Raw genomic sequence first — 24,115 nt, 5'->3', positions numbered from 1 at the left:
ATAGGACCAAACTGATTAACCGATATGTCTTTAAGTGACCTATTCGGACATTTTTTTTCTCTAATCAATAACCCAACAACTAAAGAAATCTAGAGTAAACTATCAACAAAATTGATACTAATCACTAAGTAAGAGAATGCAAGAATATGTATGTACCCAAAAAAAGAAAAAAGAATCCAAGAATAGGACTAAAATAATTAGAAAATTTCTTTAGCCAAAAAATAATAATTAGTTAGACAATTAATAAATTGACTGAGATTTTAATGTGGATGATTATTTACAAAAAAAAAAGAGAAAAAAACTTGAAAAGTAAAAAAAAAAACGTCCACCTAAAATCTTAATCAAATTTTAGTAGACAGTGTGAAGAATATTATTTACAATAAAAACTTGAAAATTTACAAAAAAAAAACAAAACTTGAAAAGTTATCTATATAAATGTTATTGATGTGAGTATATGAAGAGTACATAATAATGACAATGATATAATATAAGAAAGTGATGTGACATTGTTGAGTGATTTAATTGGTTGTAAGTGGCTTATGTGGATTAGGGTTAGATTAGTGGTTCCACAACTATTTAGGAATTATATATATAAATTTTAAAATGGTCATTGACTAATTTGACTCTATTAAACCTTCGAGTTGGTCCATATATTTAATCATTTGTTATCAACTAAATCCTATATTTTATAACTTAATATTAATTTAGTTCCTAACATATTTTTTGAAGGCTAATATCAATAAAATTTAACAGAGTCAAGACCATTTTAAAATATGTATAAAGTCACAAATGTGTTATAAATTCGAGTACTAATTTTGTGACTTATTCAATTTTCTTTTTAGATAGACGAAATGATAAAATCATTATAAACTATCACACACACACAAGTGAGGAAGCCAGAGTTTGAACCCCGATCATGACGTTCAGCCTAACAATTTCAGCATTTTTACTGACTAAGGTAAGACTTGTGGACGTGGTTTATTCAAATTAATTTTGGGCCTTAATTAATAATAAGCCCAAATATAACCAAAAAACCAGGCCCAACAAAACTCAACAAACAAAAAACACAAACACACACAAATTTATCAGAACAAAGCATTCAGAACTGTGTTTCGGACTCAGAAAGAGTGAAAAACCAAAGAAGAATCAATCGGAAAAAATGGGAAGAAAGAAAGGGTATGTCGAATTCGAGGAATCACCACCGGACGATTTTGATCCGGCGAATCCATACAAAGATCCGGTGGCTATGTTAGAAATGAGAGAACATATTGTGAGAGAAAAATGGATCCAAATTGAAAAAGCAAAGATTATTAGAGAGAAACTTCGTTGGTGTTATCGCATTGAAGGGATTAATCATCTTCAGAAATGTCGTCATCTTGTTAATCAGTATCTTGAATCAACAAGGGGGATTGGTTGGGGCAAAGATGGTCGTCACCCTTCTCTTCATGGTTATTCTCTTTTCTTATCTTTTTGTTTTATTTTTATGATTTTTAATTTATGATGATTCGTTTTTGTTGTGAATTTAACAAATGGGTATGTGTGATTTTTTATGAAGTTTTGATTTTTATGTAATATGTAAGGTTTTGGTTTGGTTTTGTTGTTTTTGAATTTTGAGGGTTTTTGTTGATTAAGGGCATGTTTGGATTGGTTTATTTGAGCTTATGTATGTACTTGTGAGTTGTGAGAGCTTATGGAAATGATTTATGCTTATTATTCCCATATGATGTTTTTTAGCTTATTTTTATAAGTTCTCTAGGATAGCTTATGAGAATAGCTTATTGCGTGTTTGGTATTTAGGGCCTGTTTGGTTTGACTTATTTTTTTAGCTTATGCAAAATAGCTTATTGTGTGTTTGGTTTTTGTTGTGAATTTAACAAATGGGTATGTGTGATTTTTATGAAGTTTTGATTTTTATGTAGTATGGAATGTTTTGGTTTGGTTTTGTTGTTTTTGAATTTTGAGGGTTGGATTAAGGGCATGTTTGGATTGATTTATTTGAGCTTATCTATGTACTTGTGAGTTGTGAGAGCTTATGGAAATGATTTATGCTTATTCCCATATGATGTTTTTTAGCTTATTTTTATAAGTTCTCTAGGATAGCTTATGAGAATAGCTTATTGTGTGTTTGGTATTTAGGGCCTGTTTGGATTGACTTATTTTTTTAGCTTATGCAAAACAGCTTATTGTGTGTTTGGTATTTAGAACCTGTTTGGATTGACTTATTTTTTAGCTTATGTAGATAAATAAGCTCTTATGTTTATTCATAAGCTTGTCAAGGTAGTTTATGAAAAAACAGGTTATGAAGATACAATTTTCGCTAGTGAGAAGTTTATGAAAATAAGGTTTTGATTTGGTTTGTTGTTTTTGAATTTTGAGGGTTTTTGTTTATTAAAGGCATCTTTGAATTGGTTTATTTGAGATTATCTATGCACTTGTGAGAGCCTATGAGAAGAGCTGATTGTGTGTTTGGTATTTATTTATTTTAAAAGTGTCAATGTATAATAATTGGTTTTTGTTGTGAAATTCTAGAGTGGGTATGTGTGATTTCTTTGAAGTTGTTATTTTTATGTAATATCAAATTTTTTAGGGTTTTGTTGATTGATAGTCAATCCCGGGCGATCCCAGTGGGATCCCGGTGGAGCAGAGCGGAGCGGAGCTCTGCCGGGACGGGATGGGATGGAGCGGCGCAGCTCAGCTAAGCTTCTCGGTGGGATCACAGCAGGTTCCCAGTGGACCGGAGCGGGTCCCGGGTTGCCATCCCGGGTTAGGACTGAGATTTTGTTTTCATGGGTTTTAAAGGCCATTTTTGAAATCTCACTCATTTTAGTAAGGGTAAAATTGGTTTTTTACCTTTAAAACTGTTACTTACTCCTAACTAAACCCTAGCCGCAATTCATTCTTTCTCTCACGCTATCGTACTATCTTCTCTCACTCTCAAGATCCAAACTTCTTCAACCTTCATCTGCTGTTTCTTCTTCAACCTTCATCTGCTGTTTCTTCTTCAACCTTCATCTGTTGTTTCTTCTTCAACCTCGGATGATTAGACTTAGACTTTGATGATGAACTCGAGTTTTAATTTTTAGTTACTTTATTAATCTAAGTGTTGGAGACTTGACTTTTGCTTATTTATTTTGCTTGACTTTTGTTGGTAATTTTTAGTTACTTTATGATGAAGAAGGTGTTTTTTTTTTTTTGACAAAGATGAAGAAGGTGTTGTAGACTTGAGATTTGTGTTTTTAATTTTTAATTTATGAATGTTTTATGGATTTTGAGATGTTTGTTTAATTTTACATTAATTATATGTTTATAGTATTATTTATGTAATTTATAAATAAATTAAAAATAATAGCGGCATCCCGGCCATCCCGCTCCCCGGGATGCCGCTATCCCTGTTTTGGGGCTGGCCGCTCCGCTCCGGGATCCGGGATTAACTACTATGGATTGTATGTTGGATTGGTTTATTTGAGCTTAGTTAAGAGCTTATGGAAAAGAATGATGGACATGATTGTATTGACTTGTTTATGTTTATCTACTGACATAAATAGCTGTGATAGCTGATGAAAACAATTTATGGGCTTGTTTGTATTCATTTATTTGAGTGTATCTACTTATATAAGCACTCGCAAGAGATTATGGAAACGATTTATGGGCTTGTTTGTATTGAATTGTTTGAGTTTATCTACTAATGAGCACTTGTGAGACTGACTGTGAGATTGTTTTGGGCGTATTTCTATAAGCTCTCTAGGATAATTTATATTAATACAACTTGATATTGTTTTATCTTTTGTTATGAAAGTAGCTTAATAATAGGCACTTATATGATAAACTCTTCTGCTATAAGCGCTAAATTAATTTGTTTGTCCAAACAACAGGGCTCTGTCTATAAATTGTTTTCAACTGATTTCCATAAGCTCTCGAGGGCAACTTATGAAAATAGGGTATAGTTTATATGAAAACAGTTTGACTTTGTTTTATCTTTTGTTATAGAAAATGGCTTATACATAAGCACTTTATGATAAGTTTGTATGCTAGAAGCGCTTAGTTAGTGAATAAAAGGTTTCTGTAAGTTAATTGTTAACTGTTAAGTGGAGTTTGTATAGTTTCTCAAGCTGTGATATTTTTATGCAGGGTTTAGGTATTCCATTTTTTTCAAGTTTAAGTTTGGTCAATTTTGTATGCTGTGTACAAGGTTTAGTGTGTGCTTAGTTGTGAATTTTCAAGTTGGTCTGTGTGATTTCTCTAAAGTAGTGCTTTTTACTGTAAAAGGATTATGGTTTTGTTTTCTGTTTTTGATGAGTTGTGAATTGTTAAGTGGTGGTGTTTGCAATTTCTATCAAGGTGTGATATTTTTTTTATCTTGAATGATTAAAACATGTTTTTGGGTATTTTATTTTATTTTTCATTTTATGTTTGATTAATTTGGTATATGCTGTTTGTAAAAGGTTTAGTGCGTGTTTAGGTAAGCATTTGATGTGAAAGAACTTAATTTGAAGTGAAGTAATCTATATTTGAATGTTTATGCACTAAAGTTAAGTTTGAAGACAAAATCAACTTTAATTTCAGTTATGGACTTGCAAAGGTGCCTCCACTAAGCTAGATTATTATTTTTCACTTTTGAGTAATGAAATGCTTGCAATTTAAGATATAAACTTAGTCTAGAATTTTCAACTTGCAACACCATTTTTTATCACTTCCACTAAAACCGATTTTGAGTCAAAATTAAGTTTAGCTGACAGTACCCACAAACCTTTATACGTATCTTGAGTTTTGTTTTAAGGAAATGATCTGAAATTCGTTTTATTTTTTCAAATAATCATCTTAATCGCAACTGATTATCCTATTCCCTGAACTTGTGTGATAATTTCTTACGGCTTGTTAATTTTCTGAACCAGGACCAAAAGTTGAGCCAGTTGAGGCAGAGTCCGAATGATTTTCTCGTGGATAAATAAAAGGTATTTTGGAAATGCATTTCTATCATTCGCTCTATTATCGATATGAATAAATCCTATCCTACTGAAAATAACTGGACATGTAATAAAAAATGTCTGTGGCAACTAGAAAACTCTGTTTTCGCTGATTTTTCATTATTGAGCATTCCAAACATTGGTGCAGGAAGTATGTAATTCTGCAACATTAACCATTTTAACTACTCTAAGTTTGAAAGCGTTAAAATATAAACTTTCTAGAGCATTGTGGTTTGTTTTTTATTGCCATGAACCTATTGATGTAGGTCCATTCATTTCTAGATTTAATATTAGTGTAGTAGTCAGTTTAGTTTATGCATAACTAAACCGACTTTAGGGACGATTCTAGAATTGCGCTGAGATAGATTTCCGTAGAATTGCGCTGAGATAGATTTCCGTAGAATTGCGCTAACTACTCGGCTTATATAAATAGATAGGAAGTTTCTCTTGTACTCTTAATGAAACTAATCCATGAAATGAGTTCAATTCTCTGCGTTTTCCTAATTCTATCAATGAATAGTGTAACAATAATGAGGGGAACGACTCTTTGAAGTAAATAAAACAAATTATGGTGTACTTAATGCATTAAACTAGTAAAGATCATGTGCTCTTGCTTATATCCGAGAATAAAATTGCCGAAAATAGTCGTGAAATTTTACCATGTGTCGCAATGTGAGGGTTTCATTGGTGTGTCTGCAAGAGATTTTAATTCATTGGATATTTTTGCTTCCTGCCCTCCCTTCAAAAGTCTGTCCCACTAAATGTGTGTTTGGGAAGTATCCTTTTCCCTTTCCGCGCGCACAGTAGCATGGAAGCTTCTCATTTTATAGCTTCTAAAATTCACATCAATATTGCATTGGGATGCAAAAAATCTTGAATTGCACACAGATCCAAATATAGTGTAAGTGATAGTTGATGACTCATTGCAATGCTAAGTCAATAGAACTAATCATTGGATATATTTTATATATCTGGTCAGCATCCTTTGTTTTGCAAATTTGATTAAAGTAACATGTTTTTCAAATCCTCGGTCATAAGTCTAGAACAACCCGAAGCTATCTCTTTCTTCTTCCGTATTATCCGATGTATCTAGAAGATTTGAAACTACCTATGCATATGCATAATTCAATACTTCAGATGCATAGTTTGTCATTAAAAAATTCAGATGCATAGTTCATCAATTCAGAATATGACTTCTAACGTCGTTTTCTCTATTGGCAATTTTAATATTCTTTGTGTAAATGCAATTTTGGTCCCTCTATTTTGTCTTATTCACGATTTTGGTTTCCGTATTTATAAATCCAGAATTTTACTCTCCACGTTTAAAATGACTGACTATTTCTTCATCTATACATTTTGATGCTGAATTTTGATCATGTGATGTGAGTGATAAGTTAGATGCTTATTTGACATTTAAGTTGATGGCATGAAATTAGTTATTAAGTGACAATTTACCTAGATAAAATTTTGCATCAAATTAGTTTTCAAGTAAGAATTCACCTACATAGTATCACATCATCAACAAAAATGTTACATAAGCTTTTGCCACATCATCGAAATTCGGCCTCAAAATGTATAAATGGAGGGAAAACCCAGTTATTTTATAAACTTTGTAGGACCAAAATCGTGAATGAGGCAGAATAGATGGACCAAAACTACATTTAAGCATATTCTTTTTTTCAAAATATTTGTTTATTGTTACCATAATTGTCTGTATGAAATTAAGAGTTGCTCCTCTTGCAGGGAAGTTTTATTACCCGAATGATCACATTGCTGAAATCAGATTGTAGGTGGAGGACTATATTTGTTCAAGCTGTTGTGTTTTGTTAATTTTCCTTGGTCAAACTTCCTGTGAACTACAAACAACTGTATTTTTCTTTGCCTTGGCTTATAAGGCTTTTATTGCTTGCTATTAGCATTTTAATGTAAACAAGTATGGAAAAACTTATGAGCAGAAGTTCATCAGATTATGAAATAAGTTTCTCTTTGTGCCTTGTTATGATGGTTGCTTCATCAATAATACAATTGAATCCATTCCTAATATTCAATTCAACAAAAACTGCTTGAATTTTGAAACTTCACTGCCATACTCCATTTGTTAATTTTGAAATCTCAGCATTTGCAGCTATGATGTTGAAAGTTTCCCTAGTTCATGTTGATGTAGAGGATATACTGCTTATAAATATGGATCCAGATTGCATGCACTCAGGACATATCTGGCCGTCCAATTGATCTGGAATGTCCGATGTTTCGATCATGATTGGACGACCAAATTTGATTTGACTGCATGCAGTTTTGACTACATGCAATCCGGATCCTATAAATATACATGCATAAGTATATCAATTTGTTGCATAACTGAATTCAATTGACATGATTCATGAATCCCCAGTGTAGTACTATACTTAGTTTGGACACATATTTCATCTTAAATTGTGATTCATTTTGATGAATCATGTCATCGTTTTAATAAATCACTACATAAACTTAGTGTAGATAGAGTAACCTTTCTTTGTCAACAATACTGTGTAAACATTTCTTTTGTTGTTTTATGACTTGAATCTTGACTTCTTTTGATGTTCTTATAAGATATATGAGCTAATAATTTTGCTATGTCACTTATTTTTACTTAGAAATGCAATATTTTTATTGGTGATGTATATTAAAAGTATTTTGACTTACAAATACTCCCTCCATACCACAATATATGTCACTTTACATTACCAATAAAGCATTTAATGTTATTTTTTCTCTTATACCCTTAATTATTTATTACTCTCTCTTTTTTCAATTCTTCAATTTATCTTCCCCATACAATTAATGAAGGGTAATTTTGTAAACTAACTCATAATTTCTCTTTTCCATACAACAATATTACATTTCTTAATATGCGTAAAAATGCCAAAACGACATATATTGTGGTACGGAGGGAGTATCATATTTTTACTATGTGAGAGCTATCTTAAGAGTCATATTCCAAAAATCCAAAGCAAGTATTCTTTCAACTGTACTATCTCATTCATGTATTTTACACACACAAAAAAAAATATCATTCATTATATATCAACTTATTTATTAAGTTGAATAAAAACCTAAACAATATATAGACATAAGACATCTACACTTGTTCAAAATACAAACTTCGACATTGTATGTGTTTATCTTTCTCTTACTTTATATCTTCTACAATTTATATGCATTTCAAACACATACAAAAATATAAAAGACACCGCATTTAACATCAAAGTCTGATGCCAAAAAAGCATTCATGTATAACAATATTAGTTAGCAACCCGATTTCCAAAGTTAGTGCTATCATTCCAAAGTAGTCTTCTAACATTACCGACCTTAAAATATCGGATTTTCATCATCAGAAAGAACCCGATTTCTGATACCTCTTGTGCTTGATCTCATAACAAAGCAAACACATGATGTTGTGTTGTAGGAAGACTCTTTGGTTTATCATACAAAGCTTGAAAATCTGCAAGAGTAAGAATGAACAAAAAAAAGAGTAAAAATAAATCACAAGAGTGAGAAAGAACAAACCAACTCAAAGAAATTAAATTAATAAAAGAGTTCATCCTTAATATAAAAAAAAAAAATGTCTGCAAAAAAATAAATAAAAATCAGGTGAAACATAGAGCTCCCTTCAGTCCAATGGTAGGACTAAGCAGACGGGTAGAGTTGCTCTCACATCATGCACTTGGTCAAACTTATGTTGTATATAACAGACAAACATTTAAGGTTAACCGAATGCATGAGATGACAGCTCTTGCCTCTACTTAGCCCTTCGTATTGGAAAGAAAGGAGCTCCATTTTGCTTCTTAGTTACTATTTTTTCACCAACATATGGTCAAGAATCCTCCTTCCTCCACCTTATACATACAAAATGAAAATGGCCCCTCCCTCTTGTTGGGACTTAAATACTACTCCTAAAATAATGTTGTACTGTGTGCTGTTTAGATTTTCAACAATGGCTCATGCTCTATACTTTCTACTTTTTCCAATAGAAAATTTGTCTTCTTCCATCATGTAGCAAGTGTGTGTATATATACACAAAGGATTTGAATTGTGGGGTGACTCCACGTAATTGGTCACACTTGGACTTTGATTTGTTTTTTAAAAAATAATTTTTGGATCTTTGAGAATTATTCATTTCAGCAGTGTATCTATACATATCCAAATAAGATGTATACCGATAAATGATCCTCTCATGTTGGAAAAAAACTTAGAGGAAATAATGTGGGAATCTAAGCCATTGAATTCAAAATATAGAATAATATTTAAATTTTAAAAGAATAGTATAAAGTTGATCAATGGTTGAAAAGTGAAAATTGAGGAAAATTGAAAGTTTTTTTTTTTTTTTTCTGAGAGGATCCATTCTCATGTATACCAAAGTGTTCATCAAATAATTAAAGACTAAACACCTAATTTTATTCTTCACAATTTTATCGTGCCCTAATTAATTAAGATCTAATGTGACTCATTATAACAAATGAATTAATTTTTCAAGGGCAAAATTGAAAATTCAAGGGGATAAAAGATTCACGGGTGTGGGGAGAAAAAACATTTAATGTGACCAAGGTCTTACTTCCTCAAACAAAGAAGGAGGAAAACTACATATAACTTTGTTTTTTACTTCTACTCAAATGATCACATTGTAATTTGAAACTTAAAAAATCATATTTATAGGTACATTAATTTATCCATAGTTAAATAGTTTTGTCTAACAAGTAATTTTATGAATTTTAGTCCAGAAAAAGTTGATTTTGCCAAGTAAACTTAGTTTATACCATTAGAATTTGAGTCAAACTTAACTTTATAAAACCGACATGTGAAAACATCCCTCACTTTATAAACATATTTTTATGTTTTATTTTATCTAATATGAAACTCTTAACATACTTTATCACGACCCGTGATGGAAATTTGGAGCGTATCACGAATGACTCAATATCAGTGACATCATACCAAAACATCATGGCTACAGTACCAAAAAAGATCAGCAGTGCCTGCAGGATTCCCACGAGATCATCAGTACTGTTGCAATTTTCATTTACTCTCTCAACTTCTAACACAAATAAAATTTCAAACAGTTGAAAGAAGAAGAAAAAAAAAATGCTTGATCACTTCTCTGATTGCCATGTATGTTATCCATAATTTATAACCGAAAGGACAATACATGTTCTATCCAATCCTTAAAGCCATGATTTATGTGACAAGACATTGTATTTGAGTTCCAAGGAAGATTAAACTTTGAATTCTAGTATTTGTCCAGCTCCAATTACTTTGGATTCAGATTCTCTGTCAGATTTGGATTGTCCTCTTGCTATATTTTTTGGCATTAGTTGATCCATTCTTCCATAGTAATTTCACCTGTAAACTTCATTTTGAGAGGAAAGTCGTTTTGGTTACTTAACTTGTGAGACACTACTACTATAATAGTATCTAAAAAGGTTGATTTGTTAGTAGTTTTATGAACTAAATTGATCAATGAAATGTTCATGTGAATGGAGAAGCATTTATTGGGAGAGATCAACCTCTTAAATGAATTTAAGTTACTTCGAGGAGATTAATTTGTGCAGTTGCGCACGGATGATATATTTAGTTTACAAAAAAAATATAAAAATTGATCAACGAAAAACATCATTGAAGGCTAAATTGACTAGCCAAAAGCAATTTTGAAAACAAAAATGACTAATAAAAATGACATTGGTAATTAACAAAATAAAAGGACATTTATATTACATTTACAATTTTGACATAGTCGGAGATTATAATAACAATGTCTCCCTAAAAGTTTTAACACTGCTGCATACTCAATTCAAAGATTGAACTCATGACATTGATTAAGTTAAATAGACTCGCACCTATGTAGCATGGGTACTTCTAAAATGGCGAAGTACTCGTACCGGGTACGTATCAGTACCGGATACTCCATGGTACTCGTATGGTACGCACCGATTCCGTACCCATTTTTATTCGGTTGATTTATGATGATGAATACGGAAAAAACATATTGACTGTTGAAAAATATCTTAAAATATTATAATTTTTTATTATATTTCAATTATCTCTAATTTTTTATGAAAATAGTTGAGACGGTAGACAAAAAAAATTAAATCTTCAAAGCATGATGATAATAATTCACTTAAAAGTAATTTTTCTAATATTTTATACTAACGTACCCGTACCTTAAATTTTCTAAAAATGTCGTACCGCGTACCAATACCGGTACCGGATACCGTACCCGTATCTAGGCAACATAGACCCGCACCAAAAACTCCCAATTTTTAATTACACCAAAGACTTCAAAAAGTGGTACCATTTTCATTAGTACTAATTACTTCCCCATTAGAGCATTGACCTCTATAATCAGGTGGTGGATCTACCTTAAATTTTATGAGAGTCAAATGAAAAGAAATTAAATTACCAAAATATCTGGCCAACAATTAGGGTTGGGAATATTACCAAAATATCTGGCCAACAATTAGGGTTGGGAATAGGCCAGGCGGCCTACAGGGGCCTTCGGCCTGACCTGTATAAGCCTGGCCTGATTATTAAAAATGTCAGGCTTAGGCTTTGAAAACGGCCTGTTTACATAAATAGGCCAGGCTTAGGCTTCTAAAAAGGCCTACGAAGCCTGATAGGCCGACCTGTTTATAATAATTATTATTTATATCTTATAAAAAAAAATATTATTTATATAAATACAAAATATTAGAGAAAATATTATTTTTTTTAACAAAACAGGGAAAATATATTTGTTTTTATATTTCAGGCATATAAATTAAAAGTAGAAATCTTATCTCCATTTCATCTCTCATTCTCTCGAGCAAGTAGCAACTCATCCTATATTTTGGTTGTTAGCTTGTTGCTGACTACACTTAGCAAACAATTTGTATTATGGCGACTTTGTCGTAATCGTATTTGTTATTTTAGTAGTTTTTAATTATTGTGCTAATCATATTATTAGCTTTTTCTTAATGTTGTAGAAACTATAAAAATTTAAATGTGAACTTTTTAAGGCCTGTTTAGCCTATTTAAAAAGACTATATAGAGAAGTTTTAATGTAACACAGACTTTTAAATAGGCTACAAGGTCAGGCCAGACTTTTAAAAGGCTCAGGCCAGGCAAAAAAAAATGACATTTGATAGGCCGTAGGCCAGACTCAGACCTAAAGAAAAATCGTAGGCCAGACTCAGGCCTATCAAGGCCTGGCCTGTTCCCAACCCTACCAACAATCAGTAGAATTGAACTTAGGTGAACTTCTTGTTGGCCCAAGCAATAATGACTTATGACTTTCTCAATCCTCATATATAGTTTGGCCTCAAAAATATCTAAGCCTCCTATTTTTCACTTCACTAACATTAACACCACCACTTTCCACCAATAGAACCACCAATATTCAAATCAGAGTCCTCCTCATTCATGTCATCAAGAATTTAATCCCAATGACAATTTGTATCAGAATCAAGTTGTTCATCTTTAACTCCATTTCCTAGTAAGCTTTCTACATCAACAGAAGAATTGGTGTATTGTGAATTCGTCTTAAAATCACACCAATGAATAATTTGATGTGTGGAGCAATAGAACGGCAACCAAATAATTAAGCAGAATAAGCAATAATAATAATAATAACCGATAAACGAGATAAACGAGATAAAGGAGAAGAAAGAACACGATATTTGTTTACCCAGTTCGGTCCAATAATGACCTAGTCTATGGGAGAGAGCAGCCCCTCCGTTCCATTATATCAAACGAGTAACTTTGAAAGAGTTCCAATTGAGTTACAAGAATTAATCCTAATTCTACCCAAATCCTGAATTTCTTCCCGTGGCCAAGAGACTCAATTTGATAAGTGTTTCCCAAGGTGTTCCACAAAGATAGTTCTCCCACCCTAGAGTTGTACCAAGAGAAAACATTTTTCCTCTCTAAAACACTAGCCCTTGTGTGGTGGCAAACCCTAATCCTTGCTCTACATCTCTATTTTCTTGAGTTGCTCTCTTTCTCAATTTTTCTATGAATAAAGCACTCCCTATTTATAGAAAAATATATGCCAAAAAATTAGTAACAAATCTGTTTTAAAATAAAACAAATCCAAGTCAGAATGTCCTCCAAGAAAATATTTTTTTTTTCCAAAAAATCTTCAAAACATCAAAGATGCAAAAAGATTCAACAAAGATTTTTCTGACTTCTTGTAACTGAGATTTCGAGGCATATACCAACATGGTGGAATTAGTTGTCGGACTCGCGAGAATGTATATAGACTGGCTAAGGATTCGTAGACTCGACCTACAAACTTGACTCATAGACTCACATTAGAGCCAATGTAAAATAAAAAATGAATTAAAAAAACCATATAAATAATACAAATACATAATAAAAACCAATTAACATAAAAATTATAATTTCGAACTCCACAATAAAGTTGTTACAAAAAAAAAATTCCATAATAAAATTCACAATGTAGATAGAGTCATAATTCCTTCCTACTACATATATACGGCAAAAAATAAAAAAAAATAAAAATTATGCAACAAAATGAAAAGAGAAACTCAATGAAATAAAAATAGAACACGCATGAAAGAACAACACATAAAATAATCAACGAAGAATGGAGCACAAAACACAACACAAAGAAAGAGTACGAAACAAAAAGGAACACAAACCAGATGAGTGAATACGAGACAACAAGAAACATGTGGTGCAAACACGATACAGAGAGAAAGATCTTCTAATTTCCTTTTAGGGTTTTCTAAATGAAACGATTAGGCCCAATATGTCTTGGGTTTTTTTTCTTCCAAAATTCCTTGAACTTGTAAAGTCGCATCAAACTCATGAGTCTACCATGAAAGCAAGTATGAGTGCGGGTCAACTCGTTTTGGCCTCCTAAACTTGTAAGCTCGTACTAATCTATGCGTGAGTTTGACAATCATGTGCAAAAATACCCTCAGATGTTTTCGTACATTAGAGTATTAGACAATGAATGCCTCTCTAAGTATGAAGGCTATTCATTTCCTCTCCCACACAATATTTACTACCGACGCGGCGACAACATGAACTTAGTGACGGTAGCAAAGCAAAATTCGTTTTTGTATCACTTGATGGTTTACTACAATGCTTAATTTCTTAAACTTGGTATCTTGAATGCCCTCCCAATGTACATGTTGCACTTTATTTGTATTCAAATGTCATTTTCAAATAAGTGATTTATATGATTTAGATATGAACAAATCATATTCATTAGAGCTAATTATATCAGTTGCAATCACTCAAAAATTACTAATTTTTTAATTTAACATTTTTTATATTATGGCAAACACTCAAACACAAAAGGTCAATTTTATTTTTAATCTATGATAAGTCCTTTATTCTCCTTAAAATTAAATCTTCATTATTTTTCCTTCTCTCGAAATGTAAATCCTCTAAAAATTTAACATTCTAGTGGCCTTTAAAAATGCATTAAAACTTGTTTCATCATTCCTTTGTGACTCTTTCTAAAATTACGAAAGAAACAATCTAGTGGCCTTTTTGCGACCACCACATGGAGAGGGACAAAGAGGCTTGTAGCGACGATGGAGGAGAGGATTTTCGACAGTGGCAACAGAGAGGAATATCTTATATTTGTGAATGTTTGTATTATTCTATTGACCACCATTCTTTATTATTGAAATTTATTTGTCTTTAGATTTTCTAATGAAATTAAATAAATCAATCTACTTTTTTCTATCATTACTTTTGCCTATCTCTACTTCTATGAATTTTGTTCGGTTTAGAGCAATATTCTACTAATTTTTAATGATATAACATCAGGACCGGCTTTGAATTTTTGGAGGCCACATACAAATATAAAAAGTGGCCATTTTTAATAAATAAAAATTCACATTTTTCCAAAATATAATCCTAAATTGCAAATAGCATAAAAATATAAATTTTTGTAATTAATATAAAAAAGATTCATAGTATAGTCAATAGCATTAAAATATTTTCTAGCTACTTAAACCGAGTCATTCTTGGAACATTTTTTGAAGTAAATTTGTCAATTGAATAATGTATTAATTTTTGTTTTATAGATTGTTTCTATTTTGTTCCAATCTATAATCTGTTTTATTTCTATTTTTAAGCATATCATTTTTTTTATTTATCTTATTATTTTTTATATATATTTTTTAATTTTTTTTTGTAGTAGTAGATTAAAAAATAATTAAAATATTATTCTACATTTATAGACGACAATTTCACTTAGGTCCTGTTTTGATTAGCTTATTTTTTAGTTTACACAAACAGCTTATGCAATATAAATTAAATTTTGTGTTATTTTATAAGTACACGCTAATGAAAATTGTACTTTTATAAGCTATTTTATCATAAACTATCTTGACAAACTTATAATAATACATAAAAATTGCATAAGCTGTTTACATAAACTAAAAAATAAGCTAATCAAAACATGACCTTAATATTCCTTAAAAAAAAAACAGGGCCTTAATATATTCCTTTGCTTAATATACTAGTATTCGGACCCGTGCCAAGCACGGGTTAAAAAGTTAGTATAAAAATTAACATTTTAATATTTCAAATTTCATAATTATCTAACACAAAAAATTATAAATTACACTAATATGTTTATTAAGTCACACCGAATTATTTTGTCTTTAAAAATCTGTGTAACAAATTTTGCTACTTCAAAAATTAAAATGCTAGTAATTAAATAAAGTAGAGTAGTTATATTCAAATATCATCTTTTTATTTTTAAACTTTTGACTTTCAGCATTTTATTTAAAGTAAAGTAGTTACATGCGAAGATCATCTTTTTCTTACGGTTAGCCTGTCATAATTTGGTTCCTGCTTTCCTTACTCAATCATCGGAAGTTGGACACTTCCTCTATTTTTACTCGATGTGGCCTCCAGGAAACGACTTTCCTTCGTTGTGGCCTCTATTTTAATTAATTACTACTATTTTTTTTGTCAAAAAAAAATTACTATTTTTTTATTTTAGAAAAATAAGTTAGTACCTGTTTAACGACTTCGTATCCTGAATCAACCACCAGCTTCCTGAACCCTAATTCATCACACGCGCCACCGTCATCCTCTTCTCCGGCCGGTAACATGGTGCGTCGAAAACGGGGACATCTTCCACCGGAAAGTTCAAGCTGTAATTATCAGTCAAAGCGAAGAAAACATTCTCGGTTCGAATATTCCAGCTCTAATCACGAATTATCTTCTTCTTCTAGAAAATGGGTTTTCTCTTCCGAAGATTGTTCTGACTGCAAAGGTCAGAAAGGTATCAACTTGTTCTAATATTAATCAATTTTGACTTTTATTTGACTCTGAAATTTTGCATTCAAACGTGATTCAAGTTTTGTGCTAAAAAGCTCAAATTGTTTGGTATTTAAGCTTAAGTGTTAAATTTCTCTGGTTGAGACTTTAATTGAGGAATTAAAATGGTGAATTTAATACTGAAAATAAAAATTAGTATGAAAAATCATTACACAAAGTAAGATTGTGAGATTATGATTGTGATTTAACTAAGTAATTGGGTAATGAGCTCCCCCAGGACGAATCATTCGGGAAAACCCGAGTTTGATTCTTGGTAGGAACAATTTTTTTCCAGACTTTATTTACCTTTGCCGAACTATAGATTACCAGGCCCCCCTACCACCGAGAACCATAGGTTTAAGACCAAAATAAAAGTAAGATTGTGATTTGTAGAGTGTGATTGATTGAGGATAGATAGTTATTGTTTAGACAATATTTTTATGGAATATATATAGTCACTATGGTAACAAATCTTTGGTACTGAGTAGCGAGTAGCATTGTTGTAAGGTTTTAAATTGCAGTTGTGCTGAGATTGTTAATGTTGCATAAATTTTGTGGTTAAATGTGATCGATGCAGCCGCATTTGTGGGTGTGATGCAATCGTGTAGATATCAAAAATCTTGAAGTCATGGCCACAGTCACGATTGTCTGACTTTTTTTGAAACATTGCATTGTTGTTAACAAACAGATGCCATTCTTTCGTGTTCATGCACGCTCTGTTCGGTGTCTATGATCCTAATTGCCAGTTATTTATAATGTCATTTTTACCAAAAAAAAAAGTGGCATGAATGTAAAGAATGATGGAATTTGATTGGTCATAGGTAGTGGTTTGTTTCCGTTAATGAACTTTCTGCTATGAAGATGGCAAAGATTATTCCATATTTTGGAGCTAGTGATTAAGTGTTTGTCATTTAGACTTTAGAGTAGATAGTGTTTATCTCGTATTCACTATTTTGAACCCTTTCTCTGTCTCGCAGATACGATTGTAGTTGTTTCATACAATATACTTGGTGTTGAAAATGCATCAAATCATTTGGATTTGTATTCTAATATCCCACGCCGCTTCTTGGATTGGGGTAGACGTAAGAAGCTTATACTTGAAGAGGTCAATAGCTATAGTGCAAGCATACTCTGTTTCCAGGTAATTTAATAATCCTTCCTTGTGTTATACACTGTATAGCTTTGCTTATTATGTTGTTACAGACGTACAACTGTTTTACATTAATCATTTATACATCTCTACTGAACCTCAGAATGTTGAAAAAGAAGAGTTGTTCATAGTTTTTTGTATTTAGCTACAACTTTTGGTTTTCTGTATTCATGTAACAAAGGTGATTAGAATCTGTGGTTATTTTTTACTGTTGCTTCACAAGTTTTGTGGAGGTACAAGTTATGCACTTATGCTGATGCTAATGCCAGTTGGTACATAATTGATTTCATGCATCCTAGAATTAAACTGTCGATAATTGATTTCAATATATCCAATGTCTGCAGGAGGTTGATCATTTTGATGATTTGGATAATCTTTTTCAGAAAAATGGCTTTAAAAGTGTTTACAAGGTACACTATATACATATTTGAACGGTCATAGTTTTTAATGTCCAAACATTACTTAATTTTCCTTACCTGGGTAATTGTTACAAATATTCACAGCCTCGCACAGGGGAAGCAAATGATGGATGTGCTATATTTTGGAAAGACAAATTGTAGGTTTCCATTACCCTTAAATAATTTAGATAATTAGGCTTTTGTGTCTAATGTTAGTTTGTTTGATATCTTACATTCATAACCTTTGTCAATAAGTAAATCAGACACCTAAGCATTCCTAGATACAAAGGAAAGCCAATAGATCAAAGATTTGCAAATCATAGAACATAGCAACTGAAAAAATACAGTTCCAATTTGGCCTAAATGTAGTATATTTTCAAAATTTGAATGCAGATTCAATCTTTTGCATCACGAAGATTTAGAGTTCCAGAAATTTAGTATGCGTAATAATGTTGCTCAACTTTGTGTTTTGGAGGTATATAGACTTGTTTTTATTTTTTTTTAACTTGTTTCCTAATTGCCATGTTTTATATTTGCTATGTTTTCTTTTATTAGATATACTTATGATCTGTTAATCAAATTTTTACCCAGTACTATTCTATATATTACTATTCGTAAGTATGTTCTTGTTGCAGTAGATCAATTATCTTAGGTTTTGATTTTATATCTCATTACCCTTTATTGCCCAATTTATTTACAGGTAAACAATGATAATTCAGAATCTGACACAAGTAAACTAACAGCAGAGTAAGTTTTATGTTGTATAAAATGGGTAATGTGAACAAATTATCCGTAGTTTTGAACATATCTTTTCATGTAATATTTGGGATGTTTATATTCAAGCTTCCTGTAGTGGTTTATTACTAATGTATATTTAATTATTGCATACCAATGTGTAACTATTCATTACAATTTCTTACTCTTCTGATAACGTTCATTTTATCCAATATTTAGCAGCAAAGGTTTTACAAAGTGAAAATTTTCGAAAGAATGAGATATACTCTCATGCATGCACATATGGTGCCTATTTCATGACCATGTATTTCTCATATTTTATGCTTCATAACTAATTTGATCTAAACCTGCAGGGAACAATCAACAAAAAACAAAAGATTTGTAATAGGAAATATACACGTGCTTTTTAACCCTAACCGTGGTGACATTAAACTTGGCCAGGTACTTCATTTTTTTTACTAACTTGGTAGCTCTATACTGATTGTTGTATTTGTAGGGATTTGTGTTTGTGCTTGAGATTTTTTTTTCCCTGAAGTTTTAAATTCTGTGCTCGGATTATTGCAAACCATTTTCCCCCCTCAAACAATTTCACTGTCTATAGTTAATTAAGTGGTCTAATCTATAGTAATGACATAATGGACAGGTCAGACTTTTAATTGATAATGCTTACAAGTTATCACAAAAATGGGGCAACATCCCTGTTATTTTAGCTGGGGATATGAACAGTCTTCCACAGGTAAGGTCATTCTTTGTACTATGCAGTTTGTTACTGTTAATATTTTTTGTCCAGTGTGCTGTTACTTCATAGCTTCTACTTTGTTTGTTCTTGTGTGGCAGAGTGCAATATATAAATTTCTGTCTTCATCCAAGGTGAGTTTCGCATCTCCTCTTCATGGTATATTCCCAAGCTTTTAAGCTTTATCTGTTATGTTATATATGAGAAATTAAGTAAATGGACAGAATCTCAGATCTTCAGTAAATAATTTTGTTTCTGTTTGGATTATGGGTTGTAACGGGAATGGAAAGGGAATAAGGGAAAGCAGAATCGATTCCCCGGTTTTGGAGTTTAAAAATATCTAAGAAAGGGAAGAATTAACGGATACATTTCCTCCTCTACTCCTCCCAAAGGCACAATTTATTTTCCCCCCATAGATTCTAATGGAATGGAGGAACTCAAATTTAATATAGTTCTGTTCCTTTCCTTTATTAATTTTCCAAACCAGTGGAACGGTAGTTTTGTTACATTCCTTCCTTCACCTTTCCAGCTTATCCCTCCTTATTCCATTTGGGGTGGATTTTATTGTATAGGAGGAGGGGACCATTAACGAGACTATTTTGATAGGGTCGTAGGTGGTGATGCGGGCCTAGGGGAGGGTCGTAGAAGGTGATACGAGCCTAGGGGATGATGTAATTAGTAAGCTCAAAATATGGAGTGTATAAGAGATCTAGAAGGAATGATGAGGTGGCAGAGAGAGAAAAAGGGAATTTAGCTGCACAAGGCTTCCTGTTATATAGGAGAGTGTGGAGAATGAGAGGGTAATAAAGGAGATATTTCAATTCAATATATGCAAGAGGTAATATAGTTCTGTTCTTTTCCTTTATTAATTTTCCAAACCAGGGCAATGGTAGTTTTGTTACATTCCTTCCCTCACCTTTCCAGCTTATCCCTCCTTATTCCATTTGGGGTGGATTTTATTGTTCAGGAGGAGGGTACCATTAACGAGACTATTTTGATAGGGTCGTAGGAGGTGATATGGGCCTAGGGGAGGGTCGTAGAAGGTGATACGAGCCTAGGGGATGTTATAATAATTAGCAAGCTCAAAATGGTAGAAGGTGATACGAGCCTAGTGGAGGGTCGTAGAGTGTATGAGAGGAGATCTAGAAGGAATGATGAGGTGGCAGAGAGAGAAAAATGGAATTACCTGCACGAGGCTTCCCGTTATATAGGAGAGGTGTGGAGAATGAGAGGATATGGTGATGATAGTAATATTCTGTTAGGCCAGAGAGTGCAATCTTCTCTGAGCTGGGAAAATATTCATGCTATTTCTTTTCCTTCATCAATAATCATCAGTTTTATAATAGTTCTCTTACATTGCTTTGTTTTGTTCGAGATGATCTCTGGTTTGCATCACTTATAATAGTATTTATTAAATTAGTGCAACATTTATTGTATTGCAGTTAGACATTCAATTACATGATCGCAGAAATATGTCAGGACAGCTTGAAATCCGGCCCAATAACAGAGTATTCCAATCGAAGATTGGTGATGATGCTAGGTTGTTTTTGAGTCTGTACAAAGTTTATTCTCATTTACTATATATGTCATTGTTCACATATGTTACGTGTTTGGTATTCTATGATAATTACATGGGTGTGTATCTGGTGCAGCATTTCAATGTCGGTTTCAAGGCAACTGCTACCCAAATGGAGTGCGGAAGAACTAATCCTTGCAACTGGGGCAAAAGGAGTCACTCGTCTTCAGCACCAACTCAAGCTCCGCAGTGCTTATAGCGGTGTTCCTGTATGTTGTTGTTTGAATCTGCCATTTATATTTGCTGAGTTCAATCCAACTTCAATATAATAATTACAAATTTACGATAATCTATTTGAGCAATTTTCTTATTTTTTATGCTTAAGATAGAAAGTTTATCCCTGAAACTTTGATATGTCAAACTCCCTTGGAATTTTTTTTATTGGATATTAAGACAAAGGTGATATTTCCTGTGTCATTTAACAGGGAAAGCATAGAACAAGAGATGATATTGGGGAGCCCTTGGCAACGTCATACCACTCTAAGTTCATGGGAACTGTTGATTATATCTGGTAGTTATAATACTCCATACTGAACACCAAAAAGTTTTGCATTTACAATTTTTTGTTACTGATGTCAGTGTTAAGCAGGCATTCCGAGGAACTTATCCCGATCAGAGTTCTTGAAACCTTGCCCGTTGATGTTCTTAGAAGAACTAGAGGACTCCCTAACGAGGTACTATACATAAAACATGGCCTTGTATGCTATGTATCACTAGCACCGACACTTTAGATTAAATATGTGTCTTGTGTCTGACACGTGTCAATGTCAGACAACGGCACGGCAGAAATACTTGAAATACACGTATATTCAATTTCTTCCATTTTTTAAGTTATTATTGGTATTGACATGTCAGTGGTGTCTGCTGTCCATGCATGTGTCATTGCTTCATAGCTTGTATGTATGCTTATGTATTTTGTTCTGTATTGTTTTATCAATATCTTTATGATTCTTTTGTGCCCTACAGAAATGGGGAAGTGATCACCTCGCCATTGTATGTGAATTGGCCTTTGCAAAACGTGATGAAAGTTCCGATTCTTGTGATCTTCCCTAGAGTATGCATGCAGAGCCTTAAGCTGATTGACAAGTATGGAAATTGAGGAGTTGTTGGAGCATTTTCAGTTTCAAGACCTGTTCTTGAACTGCTCATTTCCTCATCATGAAACCAAACTTTGAATTGCTCCTGATATTTCGAAACAATGCAACAATGCAAATTGCAAACTCTCCTTGTGAACATGCTAGGTAACATCCTGTTGTGAGGTTCAGAGAATAGTTGGTATATATCCAAAATAACTTATTGTTTCTGAGAATAATTCATATCATTAACACTATTCTTTTGTAAGGTTTTGTCAATAATTGCAGCACCTTTAGGTAGGAACTTAGAACTGTATTCAACATAAGTTATTTCAATTATTTATCAATCCATGATAGTTGTTTCTAGCAGACTTTTTGGAGAATGGATATATATTGTATCCTATTCTTAGCTACTGATATAATGGTATGGAAACAATTATTTTTGTTTGTAAATATCTGTTTGTTTGAAAGGTTAGCAACATAATGCTTGTGGCTTTTTCTTGTGAGCACAATTTTTTTCAAATGTTATTCTTTGTTTGGTTCAACTTTTCTTGGGACAAATAGTCACTTATTTTCAGAAATGCCCTTAGAGAAAGTGTCAAAAGTAATCCAATGAGTTTCAAACTCCTCACATGTTACTGACTACGAAAACTAAGTTGAAATTTGACATAAACTTTAAAAAAATAGAATTGAATATGAATATTTTCAGGAATAAGTGAGAATGTTTTAAATGATTCTTGCTTAATTTTGCCATTTTTATGCTTACGTGAAAGGGGAAAACACTCCCTAATTCTTTGTTTTTAAGGAACATATCTTCCTAGTTCTTGTCATGCTTTTCCTTTTAACTTTGCTTTAATATTTTCTTTTTTTGTTTGTTTTCTTTTCCATTCATCAGTAGTAGCCAAAACAAAGCAATGTCCTTTTAAAGTAAAATAAAATAAAAGGAAAATACAATGTGTCTAAAGACAAATAGTGAAACAAATTAAAATCTCATGTTTACATTGTTACATTAAAATTTGAAAAACTCAACATGTCAATAGAGAACATAGAACAAATCCTTGTTTACATGCTTTGTAATTGTAACTTCATTCAAAATAAAAAATGCCTTGCAATTGTAGCTACCATTTTTACACCATCACATTAACAAAACTAGTGTTGACAATAGTTTTTTTAGCCCTTAAATATTAACTAGTAAAAATCTTGTGCAACTGAAAATAGGGATCTGAGTTTGTTGCATTCACAAATTCAAGCAATTTGCATATCAATGACTGTTCGATCGAGATAAGACGCTACAGAAAGCATACAACTTTTGAATTTTTTATAAACTCTAAAATATCAAACTTGAATTCTAGACCGTCTAATTATGACTGCAGCAAATCCAACTCCGCAAAAACATATACGTGATATTTCACCGGACTTTTAGTAGAATAGATAGATGCAAAACTTTAGTGGCAATCCCAATTTAGAGTTTCATCAATCCAACCTAGCTCAGTATCATTGAAATCACAATCAATATGTGGAAGAATGGTACAACCTTTATCAAGTTCTACCTTCCACATAGAGCCACAATTAATCTCATCACTTTCCAGCAAGTTACAAACTCCATCACCAAACAACATTTCCATTTCATCCAAAAAATAAAGATCATGACCAACTAATGATGCCACATTTGGTTCCTCTTGCATATATTGAATTGAAATAGCTTCTTTATTACAAACTCCTTTTCCACCACTTGTGAACTCTTTGATATCTTCTTTTTTGACTAAACCATTAATGTCATTAATATCTTTTGCAGCTTTTGTATCAGTGACAGTGACATCAAGCACAGATGATGGAGATGTTTGAAACATTAACACTTCTTTGACATCTTCAAAAGCATTCTTCTTAATGTTCTTATTATCATAAGCTAAGGGCATAAATGGAACAAAAATTTCCTTCACAATCTTCTTTGAACCATTTAATTGATAATCATTTCTCAAAATCAATTCTTCTTCTTCACTTGAATAATCTGTAGCATAAGGATCACTATACAAAATTCTAATTTTCCTCATTTTGTTCAACTTTTTTTCTTTGTCTTGTTGAACTCTCTTATTTCCTCTCTTTGATTTCATTTCTTGTTTCATTGTATGCCTAAGAAAAAGCTTGAAATTTTGAACCAAAA

The 24,115-nt window shown here is 32.1% G+C and overlaps 2 protein-coding genes across 3 annotated transcripts; both read left to right on the top strand.

Moving 5' to 3' along the window:
- The first annotated feature begins 1,083 nt into the window (after window positions 1–1,083).
- On the top strand, window positions 1,084–6,963 carry LOC123885206 (NADH dehydrogenase [ubiquinone] 1 beta subcomplex subunit 10-B-like). The gene is made up of 3 exons (XM_045934479.1): window positions 1,084–1,448; window positions 4,893–4,952; window positions 6,708–6,963. The coding sequence occupies exons 1-2, from the start codon at window positions 1,160–1,162 to the stop codon at window positions 4,928–4,930; spliced, it is 327 nt and encodes a 108-aa protein (XP_045790435.1). The 5' UTR covers window positions 1,084–1,159; the 3' UTR covers window positions 4,931–4,952; window positions 6,708–6,963.
- An 8,988-nt stretch (window positions 6,964–15,951) lies between these two features.
- On the top strand, window positions 15,952–22,334 carry LOC123885201 (carbon catabolite repressor protein 4 homolog 5-like). 2 transcript variants are annotated; one of them, XM_045934468.1, is made up of 14 exons: window positions 15,952–16,251; window positions 17,264–17,427; window positions 17,781–17,846; window positions 17,940–17,992; window positions 18,228–18,309; window positions 18,535–18,581; window positions 18,923–19,010; window positions 19,213–19,305; window positions 19,407–19,439; window positions 20,748–20,845; window positions 20,958–21,090; window positions 21,307–21,392; window positions 21,471–21,555; window positions 21,848–22,334. In XM_045934468.1, the coding sequence occupies exons 1-14, from the start codon at window positions 16,077–16,079 to the stop codon at window positions 21,932–21,934; spliced, it is 1,290 nt and encodes a 429-aa protein (XP_045790424.1). In that variant the 5' UTR covers window positions 15,952–16,076; the 3' UTR covers window positions 21,935–22,334. The 2 variants fall into 2 exon arrangements, with proteins under 2 accessions (XP_045790424.1, XP_045790425.1); XM_045934469.1 differs by having other exon boundaries at window positions 15,958–16,242.
- The last annotated feature ends 1,781 nt before the right edge of the window (window positions 22,335–24,115 follow it).

This window comes from Trifolium pratense, linkage group LG5, assembly GCF_020283565.1.
Source record: "Trifolium pratense cultivar HEN17-A07 linkage group LG5, ARS_RC_1.1, whole genome shotgun sequence".
Lineage (NCBI taxonomy): Eukaryota > Viridiplantae > Streptophyta > Magnoliopsida > Fabales > Fabaceae > Trifolium > Trifolium pratense.
The sequence above is the reverse complement of the archived record's forward strand: the minus strand, read 5'-3'. Positions and strand labels throughout refer to the sequence as shown.